Genomic DNA, 12,346 nt, shown 5'->3' with positions numbered 1-12,346 from the left:
GTGTGCAGTAAGTTCCTTATGTGGGAGTATAACATGTAAAATACAACAGTAACACCTGTAGTCTTGGAAGTGTTACGGTTCCTTCTGCCACCTCATTCTGCTGTCCCCAGTTATTCCAGGAAAAGAATGGTAGAGGCAGAGAGAGTCAGGTAGCTGAGAAGGGAACATGAGAGATTTGGGATATTTGGGGTATGTGGGTTGAGGTCTTGTTAGCGATTTGGTGCAGGACAGCCACAGAAGGGCCTCTGTTCCCGCTCTCTGCTCCAGGCATGCTTCAGATAGAACTACAAAGCTACACTGCACTGATTTGAATATTGGGCTCTTTACCCTGAATATCTGTGTCTTTACCTAGACACAGACGCAGTATTGCTAACGTCTTGTGCCTTCTCTTCACTCTTCTATATGATGTTTACCAAGAGTAAAATAATTAGGTATAGGTGTTTGGAGACCATCATGCTAAAAGCAGTGTCTTAGATGTTGTCCCATTGAAAACAGTAGGAATAATCTGGAATAAGTTATTAGGTTTTTCATAAGAATGTAATGCTATAGCATAGCAATTAAAGATGAAAGCATTAATCCGTAAATTGATTACTCTAGATTATAAAATGGGAGTTGACTGAATTTAGTCAAAGCTCTATTAAATGCTTTCCAGGACTGATTCAATTGTATCTGTGCACATCTCTGAATTCAGACAAGATTGTTTTCCAAGTACTATTTTTCTGCATTATTTGATACACCAAAACTGTTACTTGTAATATCTTCAAAATTGCCTTTATAAAGATACTGTGTTTCAATTAGTTCTTTATTGTATTGATTAAAAGCAAGACAGTTAATCAACTGGGGGAAAAACCTGTTAGCCCTAATAGCAATGGAAGAATACTCATCCAGAGAGACACTCCACTTGTAAGAAATATTTATCAAAGATGATGTTTCTGTGCTAGCAGAAATCTAATTAATTATCGGAACATATTTGCAATCCCATCACTCTTCATAAGCTTTATTCTCTTGCCACTGGTGTGGCTATAGAATAGGAGAGGCTGCCAGCCCTCATTTGTAAGATTGCCGTTCACTTCATATCACAATGCACTTGCAATCAGATCTGACAAATCCTAATCAAGTTAATGCTGCTTTAATCAATGATTCAAAACAAAAGCAAACAAAGGTGAATGAGTCTAGTGCTTCTAAAAGTGAAATATTAAGATGTTGAGTAGGCATTGCATTTTTTAAATTTTGTTTTTCTTGGGGATGTCACCTTTTAACGAAACGTTTCTTCTAAATCAGGGGTGTCAAACCCAAATCTGGATTTGATTCCAATGCGCCTCTGGGTGGCTGCACACAGCCTTGCACCAGCTTCTCACACCACCTTCTTGCACCCGTGGCGTACCACCCTCTGTCTCCTTCTACCTCCACCCTCTTTTTCTCACTCTCTTCCTTTCTTCTTCCCTCTTCCTTCTTCTTCCTTCCCTTGCCCTGCCATTTAAATTGGCTAAATATAGTAGAATATGTTCAGGGAAATTATTGAAAGAAGAAGAAGAAGAAATTCTGAACATAACCATCATATTTTGTTAGTGTTCTCGACAGATTTTTAACACACAACAAGCAGATCAATAATCAGACTTAAAAAACCAACCACAAAATAATTTCAAAGCAACTTCATGTCCCAAGAAAAGCAGAAACCCCTCTTGCCCTCTCCCTTACCCGCAACTCACCCTTCTTTCTTCCTCGTCCTCCTCCATCTCTCTCCCACTCACTCACTCTCTTTCTTTCTCCTCCTATCTGGGCTGGCAGATAGAGAGCCCATGCAGAGCCTGGAGGGGAGAGAAGGAGAGAGAAATACCACTCCCTCCAGAGACAGGGAGAAGGAGGAAAGTGGCCCAGGATGGAGAGAGAGATAAAATACTGCCACTGGTGGTGGTGATGGCAGAGAGAAGGAGGAAAGAGGCTGGCGGGCTGGCAGAGAGGGAGACATTGAAGCCTCTTTGGTGAGCCGCAGAGGAAGAAAACAGTGGTGGTCACAGGGCCTTGCCCCAGGGCTGCTTCACGCAGGCCAGACCGCTGAGCTCATCGGTCCTGGTCCAGTCCGTGGGCTGGCAGTTTGACCTCCCTGTTGTAAATATTCCTCCTCCACACCACAAGAGCCTGACTGTTATAAGGGGATATTGGCTGACACCCAGACAAATGCTGTACTAGTGCAATAAGCAAAGATGCACCCACTTAAGAAGGTTCTGTAGCTGAGCAGATGCTCCGAGTAGCTCAGCCTCTTGTGTTCTTGGTCCGCTTGCACAAGCATTGCACTTGTGCGCCACAAGGGTAGTGGATAGCTTTGCATCATTCCCTGCAACATGTATGGGGAGGAGGTTTCACAGCTGGAGGTGTGTCACAGGTTTCACTAGTGTGTCCTATTGTAGCAATGCAACACGAATCTGGAACTTGGGTCCCAGTTTAGCAGAACTAGCCAGTGCAACATGTTTGTGCTATTGCAGCATTAATCTGGATGACTGACTCCTCTGCTTCATGAATGCTACTGTCCCCTGTTCAGATTGTGCCCCTCCCCCCATCCCCCACTCAGACACTGCATCTTGGGGGAAATCAAACATGAAGTCGACTTGCACTTTTCTCCATGCTGCTCTTACTATTAAAAGTGAGCGAGTAAACCAGTTGTTTGATACTGCAGAATTAAATCCACTCCTAATTTAATCATTCACGGCTCTGTTATTTTTTTTTTATTTAAGGAATGGGCAAAGAGCCCTTAAGGCTAAAGTCCATTTTTAATCCAGGCAGAATCCTGAGGCGGGAATTGTCTAACAGCGTGTTCAGATCTACAAAGAAGTGTGTGTTGGGGGTACCTAAAGGGATGAAAAGGAGTTTTAAGAACAGCCCTGCTGGATCAGGCCCATGGCCCATCTAGTCCAGCATCCTGTTTCACACAGTGGAACACCAGAGGCCTCTGGGAGCCTACAGGCAGGAGTTGAGGACATGCTCTCTCTCCTGCTGTTACTCCCTTGCAACTGGTATTCAGAGCCATCCTGCCTCTGAGGCTGGAGGTAGCCTGAAGCCCTCCAACTAGTAGCCATTGATAGACCTCTCCTCCATGAAGTTATCCAAACCCCTCTTAAAGCCTTCCAGGTTGTTGGCTGTCACCACATCTCGTGGCAGAGAATTCCACACGTTGATTATGTGTTGTGTAAAAAAGTACTTCCGTTTGTCGGTCCTAAATTTTGTGGCAATCAATTTCACGGGATAACCCGTGGTTCTAGCATTATGTGAGAGGGAGAAAAAATTATCTCTAGCCACTTTCTCCACACCATGCATGATTTTATAGACCTCTATCATGTCTCCCCACAGTCGTCTTTTTTCTAAACTAAAAAGCCACAGATGTTGTAGTCTTGCCTCATAAGGAAGGTGCTCTAGGCCACTGATCATCTTGGTTGCCCTCTCCTGCACCTTTTCCAGTTCTACAATGTCCTCCTTTAGATGTGTTGTCCAGAATTGTACTCAAGTACAATTATTTCAACTTTCTGTATTGAGGCAGGAATTATGCTTGCCTGCTTTCCCAGTTTTAAGATTTAACTCCTTTCCCCCACAATCTGTTGCTCTCCATCTTTACCTATGTTCTCTTTCAATTTAACTTACCTTAGAAGTTTCCAAAGCAGTGCACAAGTTTCCTAGTTGCTGTTAAGAGTACCTATTAAAGGTTTGGCCTGTGCCTTTGTCTGCTATTGCCTGCTTTACTAGTTCAAAGGGAGACCCTTCCAACGTCTCAGACAAGCCCTTTGCAAGCTAGTTAGTCTTCTGCAAAGTATTTTGCTTACTGGTTTGCAGAGAATCTTATAGGTACATTATAGTGTTCCCAGTTGCATGGCAGTGCCATTCATTAGCACGTAAGAGGACTCATTTCAACTGCCTCTGCCAAATACTTATTCCAACTGTTCCTGAAGGATTTCTAAGGAACGTGGTTCTGTGATCTTTTTTGGAGGCAGGACTATTCCATTGACCAGAAGAGGTCAATGTGGACCTTCTAGTGATCAGGAGGTAAGATATGTGCTATCTGCATACTTCTCTGTGCTATCCATTGCCCTCTAACTTCTTTCACCACACCCTTCCACACCCTTCAATGCTCTGTGTGTCCCTTCCTGCCAAAAATGTCCAACTTCTACAAAAATCCAGACTTCATTGTTGGAATAAAGTAGGAAAATGGGTACATGTACCTGATTTGTATAAGTTGTACCTTGCATCCAATTTCATGGAGCAATGGCATTGTTTTTAAGCAAGAGAGCTCTCATAATCTGCAAAGGATTTCCCAGGTATTAAGAAAGAAGAGCTGCTGATTGATGAGGTTTTAAGATGTAGATTAACTGCAACCATATGTCTGATGTGGTGGTGATAAAAGGGAAGTCTTTGCAGTGCAAAGTTAGAGGAGTCTGAGGTCTTAAAGTTCGAGGTCCTTCAGGGCCATTCTTGTTGAGACCTAGTGGGATTCTGCTGCAAGGACTTGAAGAAGAATTTGGTTCTTTAGGCATTCCCTGAGAATATGCCTTCATAGTCCCACAAACAGCTGCAGTTTTTACTGCAGTATGTTAAACACCTATCCAGAAATAATTATTTCCATTGCACAGTCTCAAGAAATAATTCTACACTATTGCAATGTGGGAGGATAAAAACTACCTATAAAGCATTTTTTATTGGCATATTCATTTGACAGATCTGGTCTGATTGCCAAGCAGTCATCCTTAAAACCAGAAAGTGCATGGTGCCACAGTGACGCTAAAAGGGCCTATTAAAAGGATCCACTAGAAACCACAGTCCTATTTAAAGTTTCTACCCTAGCTGTCAGGTCACTCAAAGGCAGTGGTTTCCTATGATACCTGGAGGTTTATTGGGTTCCCCAATGAGAGGATCAGTAATGGTGGGGAAGCTGCCTAGAAAATCCACCATTACTGATCTTCCTTTGCAAGATGCAGCTGTAGACAACTCAGTCCATTCAGCTCACAGTCCATTCAGTTTACTGGAGGCTATCATGAGCAGTGTTCCCTGTAGCAGGGATTCTTCTCAGATGTTGTTGACTACAACTCTATAATCCCCAGCCAAAGGCCATTGCAGCTGAGGATAATAGGAGTTGTGGTCAACAATCCCTGTTACGGGGAACACTACTGATCACGAAATCCAGTAACACCCTGCACGCACCCTATTCATTCATTCATTCATTCATAGTTATTCAAAATATTTCTATACCACTCCTCCAATACACTACTGCTTGGGGCGGCTCAAAACATTAATAAAATAGATACAGTATAAGGTTAAAGATTAATACGATTAAACAAGTTAAAAGGCCAAGCTAAACCCACATTTAAAATATTTTAAAAGTTTCCAATTAAATGTTATTAATAAAAAGCTAAACAACAAAGAACTAAAAAACCTATAAGATATGAGCAGCAGATAATACATTAAAAGGCTCTTTTCAAAGGTATGTATTTAATTGTTTTTAAAAAGCACTGAAAGAGGGAGCATGGTGAAGTTCTCCTGGGAGGGTGTTGCAAAGATGAGGGGCCACAATAAAAAGGCCCTATCTCTAGTCCCCGCTAGCTGGATCAACCTGGAACATGATTGTCTGCAGCATGGAGGGATTCCATAATAGATGGGTCTAGGCAGATGAATCAATGTGAACGGATTGCCCTGAAGGTCAAAATTAAAAGTAGCTGTCATAGTTTTAGAAGCAGATAGTTCAGTTCAGTTCAAAGTTTATTATAGCACTTACATTTACATTTATATACCGCTTTATAGCCGGAGCTCTCTAAGCGGTTTACAATGATTTTAGCATATTGCCCTCAACATTCTGGGTACTCATTTTACCGACCTCGGAAGGATGGAAGGCTGAGTCAACCTTGAGCCCCTGGTCAGGATCGAACTTGTAACCTTCTGGTTACAGGGCGGCAGTTTTACCACTGCGCCACCAGGGGCTCATATTATGGTCTATGACCAGCACAACAAGGGGGGGAAAGTGCAATTAAAATAAAAATATAAATAACAATTAAAAAGATAACAAGTCAACACAGTCTACCCCACCAATAATATTATAACTAAAAGGTTATAGGGCAGCACTAGAATTATTAATTAAAAACTGTCACAATCTTCAAGCTACTGCACAAAAGCCCGCCTAGAAGCAGATAAGAAAGAAGAACTGTTCAAAGGATGTGCATAAAGTACCATTGCAGCTGTTAAACTCATTTTCAGTTTCTTGTTAAAACGGGCTGCCTAGTAAGACCATTGCTTTCACTTTAGCCCATTACTGGCAGCAGCTCCCTAAAGTCACAGGCAAAGATAGCCTTGCTGCATGAAATCCTTTAAACAGGGGATGCTAGAGATAGAACTCTGGAACCTTTATGTATCCAAAACATATGTTCTGCTACTGAGTGATGAAGCTTGTTCCAGGGTGGCTGCTACAGTTTTAACAGGTTTACTTTATGCCACTGATACTGAGGTGACCCTTCCCTTACACTCATTGTTTTGGCTCGGAAATAACCCCCAAAGGGAAATGGTTTTGCTTCTTTCTGAGTTCATCCCAATTTGGTAAGCCTCTAATCCCTGTCCGAGTTACCCCATGCTCCCACTCCCATATTTACTTAGTTGTAATTAGAACACATTCAACTGCAAATCTGTTTTGAAAAAGAGAGGTAGAATAATGCCAGAAGAAGCTAATGGTTTCTATAATCTTATTACTCACTATTTGATTCCAGCTAATCCTTACTTATGTAAAAAACCAACAAAAACCCCAAAGCAAAACAGTGGCAGTAAGAAGCATTCTGGTGACTTTCCAGAATAAACTAACCGTAGAGAGAACTCTCCCCCCGCCCTTCCTACATGGATATTTAAAAAATATTTAACATTCTGTTCTTCTTCTCCAGCTTTGCCAATTAGTCCACAAAAGTGACTAGCCCGTAAACATTTTTATTAGCCCCTCCCAATTGTATTAGCCTACACACACACAATACACACACACACGTACCCATGTTCACAATTTGTGACACACTGATGTCTAAAAGAAGAAAGGACCAATCTCCTCCTTGTTTTACTAACATTTCCTTGCCTGGTCACCTGGAGACAACTCTTATTCACTACAACTAAGTTTTTGTGTTTGTGTGTGTGTGTTTTTAAATTATGGACTTAAAAGATATTCTGTTTAAACAAGCAGCAGACTTCTTTAAAAGTTACTAGGCAGCATCCAGACTCTTCACACACTGGTAAAAGCTCTATCCGTGAAGGAGAGGAGAGTTGTGCTCACGCATCTTACTTGTCCTTTTAATTTCCATGCGACTACTTTTGAATAACTTTCCTCAGTATATTAGCCACTTACAGAAGATGCAGGTGGAAGGTGATTCCCCCTTTTCTCACACCAAAGGATCATACCAGCCATGGCATATGCATACATCATCAAAAAACAAAGTATGCTTATAGCAACAGGCCTATTGTTTTTACCCATATGCAAATATATTGTATGTAAATTGAATGGATTGACAAACTGACTAACATTTATTTAATCAGGAGAAAGGACTCTATTCTTGAAGTAATGATAGACCTTTGGAGATATCTCCCCCCCCACACCCATATCAGCACATTTGCTCTGCTAAAAGTCAGTGGAGAAACAGGAAGGAAATCATTTTCATTCATCCCTTAAACTCTGTTCAGATGGCGGCAGGGGTGGGGTGAGGAGGATTGCTACACCCGTGTACATCATTCCTGAGTGTACCTGCAAGTCCTGCCTCCAGCAGGACTGGTATTATGCTATACCACACAAACAAAAATTGACATATAATTACTTTAAATGATGTTGCAAGCAGCTAGCAAGCTCTATTTACAAAAGCTGTGCAAGGAGGCAAATTAGTTCTACCTACCCTACCCATGTTTCAGTGACAGTGAATTTGGAGGTGCCATTTCACCATGCCCTGTCCCCTGAAATACATCAGTAGGAAAGATTTAACAGGGTAATCAGTCATGATAGGCCCTCCTGGTATTTTGGAGACACCAGCATTTGCTTGAGGGTGGTGCATACTGTAGCTGACCCTGAGTATAGGAGGGGACAAAAACAGCAACAGCAATTTCAATCACCTTCTTATAAATTTAAATCTATTGTGGGTTTGATATTATTCTGCATATAAATTGGTTATTGGTTAACCACTCTTTAAAGTTGCTGTCTGACCAGAACAGTTAAAATATACTGATGAATCTGTCTCAGAGGGGAACTCAGATTTTAATGCTTCAGCTGCTTGAGTGGAATTGAACCGAAGGACAAGCTTTTGACGTTTGTTACATTAAAAAAGAACATTCGCACAAAACTAGATTTTGTTTATAATGTAAGCATCACTTTTGGTTTCAGATAACAACATTCTTTATAGATGGAAGTTCTGCTTGCTCAGGTCTCAGAGTGTTTGATGATAAAGCTGGAGATGCAATATTCTGGGATATAAGACAGTCGACTTAGGAAACAGCTGGCTGCTTGCTCTGGTCCACTAAAAATGAACATGAAGCAGTTTAGCACCATCACTTATTATGTATGGATTTTTGAAAATGTTTTCTGCTGTATGGAGATAATTCAGTAGTTGCTTCTGTTTGGGATAATCATTTTTTTCTTTTCTGCTTCTCCAGCTAGAAAACAGTACACCAGAGACTGTGTAGTAAATTGTAGCAACACATGTGTATTCCTTCACTAACAAGAAGTGCATGAACATCCTTATTCTTTCATGGGTTGGCCATCTGGATTCAAGAGAAAATAGAGCTTGTACCACAATTCTGAGAATACTTATTTGGAAGTTGGCCCTATTGAAATAAATAAGGGTCAAACAACCCAGCAACTAGTACTGTGTGCCCAAGTGAATTTGGATTGTTTCTTGAACAGCAACTCACACAGACACACACCCGCCATCTACCCAACCCATGCAATATCACCTTTTGAAGCTGATGGGACCTGCAATAGCTGTTTGTGGCTGGACAAGGGGTGTGTTCTGTTCAAAGAAGACAGTCACAAATTTCAAGAGGTGGGCAGCTCTTGAGCCTGCCTAGACAAGCTCTTTGGATTCCAGTCACAGTGTTTTATTGCGTTAGTGATAAACTAACGCTAAAGATGGGGTGTAAATTGGTTTCTTGGTTGTGACCTTAAGCCACTTAAGCATAGGTATTTGAAGCTCCTTCCCTTGTGGATTTTGCTTGTGTTGAAAACCATAAATCATATTTCCAACTGACTGCTAAGTAGGTGTGGTTAGTATTGCATTCTAATCCTGGAACTTTGAACTAAAGGACTTGAATTTAAGCTCATTTGTCCCCATCAGAGTCACTGAGAACTACTGCAAATTGGGTTTTAATTCAGCATAAATCCATAGGTGTTGGATTAACTGTTGTGGATTTAAGTTCTGATCCTCTAAAATCTGCTTTAGCTGCCCAAGATGTAAGATGTGGAACTAAGGCAGTTTATTTTGGTTGGAGTCGTACATCTCAGATTCACTTGGTATTAAATCTGCTCACTGTTAAGGGAAAAAAAATGGAGGGTTGTGCCAGTGAACAAACCCTGGGGCAGGAAGGCTTTTAGGATCATGTGTGTGCATAATCCCCCTCCGGCAATGGCCTTTGGCTAAAGCAGAAAAGGATTATGCGAATGATGTGTACAGAGCTGTTGCAAGTTCCTTTCCTCTGCCAGTGCCCCTAGTATGGCACTTGTATGCCAAACCAGTATGGTGGTGATGGTGGTGAGCTGTGGTCTGGAGCCACTGATAGCTATTGTTGCAGCTTTGATTTTGCATTCTAGCAGCAAGGCCCCAGGTAGATGAAGGAATATTTCATCCACTTACTGTCCTGCATCTAGACCAGTAAAGTACATGTGTATCAACACTATGCATACTCCAAGAAAGGGGCATTTTCATGAAGCTCCCTTCCCTCTGTAGCCGACTCTGAAAATATGTCCCTGAGAGACGTGCAGCCCTCAGGGGCATATTTCTGGGAGCCAGAGTTGGCTACGGAGGGAAGAGGAGGCTGATGAATATCGCTCCTCCCCTAAAGCATATGCTGTACTTTCACTCACTGCATTGGTACTTCATTTAGTCTGGATGTTGGCCAGAAAGATTCAGTAATTCTCCTTACTGAATTTACACATTAAGGAGAGACATCATGCTAGGTAGGTTTGGCATTCATTTTTACTGCAATAGACATTTCCTTAAACTTTTCTGTCTATCATATAAACTTAATGATTATCACATTAAGTTGAGTTTTAAAGCAAATGCCTAATCATTCTTAGTTTTCTTGATGCATTTTGATCACCATTTTGATCTTCAGTAAAGAGGAATTGCACTCTGGAATTGCACTAATTCACAGCAGGCCTGGTTTGGCTGTAGTGTCAAGAAAGAAGGATCCTAATTTTTTACTTTTGGTTCACTTATATTTGTCACTATTAAGTTATGACGGTTAAGAATAGACTAATATTTCAAAATGGATAATGCTTGCTTTCGGCGTTTCAGATTCTAGGTGAATAGGATGCCCAGATGGGGTCATTGGAAAGGACCAAACATTGCGTCTGAAAGTCATGGCATATACAACATAATGTGTTATATGGATTGAAATCAAGAAATCAGTTTGGAGAAACCCTGGAGTCTTCTCATAATAGTAGTTCTCCAAGATAGTCTGTGATTCTTTTGGACTGAATCTTTGAATCAAACATTAAAAGTATTCTTGAGATATGTATGTCAACTCTCCTGGTGTGTGGCATTGTAAGCTCCCAATTTCTGCTTCTATCCCTCGGGTTGTCTGTGCTTGTCAATTTCAAAGCGTTGCTGCTCTTTCCCTTTTGCCCTCAAAGCTTAATAGCTTTGTAGTTGCTGGCCTCTGCAGTGTTACAAGGACCAGTTATTGCAAATGAAGAGCATGCTTCATGCGGGAGTTAATCACACATTAAGAAGATTTATTCTAAATTGCAGCACAAATCAGGTGTGTGTAGGGAGACCAAGTGCAGTATTTATTCTGTGAGTGATGACACTTGTATCATGCTTCTGTTATGATGCTTGACTGACATAGCTCATTCTGTTGTTGCTGGCAGGGAAGGCCGTTCTCATGCCCACTTGAAAGGAGATTACCAAAGAATTGGGGATGTTATGCTGAAGAATATTCAGAGTATGAAGGTATAAATTACATATAGCCTTTAAATCTTGTAGATGGGTTCAATCCAGGGAGTGGGGTGCATATATACGCATGCGTGTGTGTTCGTTCTCTCTCTCTCTCTCTCTCTCTCTTTCTCTCTCTCATATGCAGTTGCTGCTGTTTTGGTGCACTAGAACAGAAAATGAATTTCTGCTAGAGAGTCTGCAATTGCAAACCTCTGGATTTTGTGGCTGTCCAAAACTTCATAGAAATGCTGTTTTTAACATGTTTAAGTCACCTTTCTTCTATGAGGCTTTAAACACATGCCATTAAAAACTGATGTTAAGGTTTCACATTGTATTGACCTGCTAGTAGGATAAGATTGTTCCTTTACATCTCAGTTTTATATCTATGGAACCGTACAGTTAACTTTTTGAGATGCAGAACAAAGATGTTTGATAAGAGCCCACCATGCTTCTGGGCTCATAGGCATGAGGATGAGTGGGCTTGTGGTCTACTGGGGCAGCCAGGAGGAACTGGACTTAGTAGTGAGACCTGCTGAAATGAGACTTGAACAGAAAGAGTACTGATGTGCCTACCACACTCCCACCTTTCCTTACTTTTCACCAGAGAACCATGTCTGTGTTGAGACATCACATGCAGTGTGGACAAAGATTGCCTTGACTTAAGTCTGACTTTAATAGCTAATTTAAACATCTCGAGCCCCATGCAGTGGTTGCGGTAAAGCACTTCCACATGATGTAATGCTGGGCCTTATGTGTTACACCATGTGGTGGGCTAAATCCACAAAGCAGCTCCTTCCATTGCAAAGGTAGTCAGGGCATGGGGCACTGGTGTGGAAAGACTGCGTGCATTTGTGCCAAAGGTTGTTCACAACCTTCCTAAAATCCTGCCAAATATGAGCCTGAGCGGGAAGAGTGCCACGACAGAGAATGGCCTGCCCCTTGCTGTCACCAGCCAAACTTTGGGAGGACCTCACCGGGTGTTCTAAAAGGACCAGAGGGAGGGAGGATCGCTGAATAGACCCTGGGTTTAGACTAGGGCTACAGAAGTTCAGCCCCCAACTGTGGTTGGATTACACCTCCCATTGTCTCCAGCCACAGTGGCCGATAGTCAGGGGTGAAGGGAGCTTAGTCCAACATCTGCAGGAGGGCCAAAACTGTGCAGTCCTGGTCTAGCCCATTTGACAGGAGTTGATGGTAGTTGCATT

General features: G+C 41.8%; 1 protein-coding gene across 4 annotated transcripts in view; it reads left to right on the top strand.

The window, feature by feature from the left end:
• Positions 1 to 12,346, top strand: part of FARP1 (FERM, ARH/RhoGEF and pleckstrin domain protein 1) — a 268,168-nt gene that overhangs the window by 235,613 nt on the left and 20,209 nt on the right. For all 4 annotated transcript variants that reach the window (XM_053311099.1, XM_053311101.1, XM_053311100.1 and 1 more), the window contains one exon: positions 11,075 to 11,156. In XM_053311099.1, coding sequence (XP_053167074.1) covers positions 11,075 to 11,156 — 82 coding nt within the window. The remainder of the gene's footprint in view (positions 1 to 11,074; positions 11,157 to 12,346) is intronic.

This window comes from Hemicordylus capensis, chromosome 3, assembly GCF_027244095.1.
Source record: "Hemicordylus capensis ecotype Gifberg chromosome 3, rHemCap1.1.pri, whole genome shotgun sequence".
NCBI lineage: Eukaryota > Metazoa > Chordata > Lepidosauria > Squamata > Cordylidae > Hemicordylus > Hemicordylus capensis.
The sequence above is the reverse complement of the archived record's forward strand: the minus strand, read 5'-3'. Positions and strand labels throughout refer to the sequence as shown.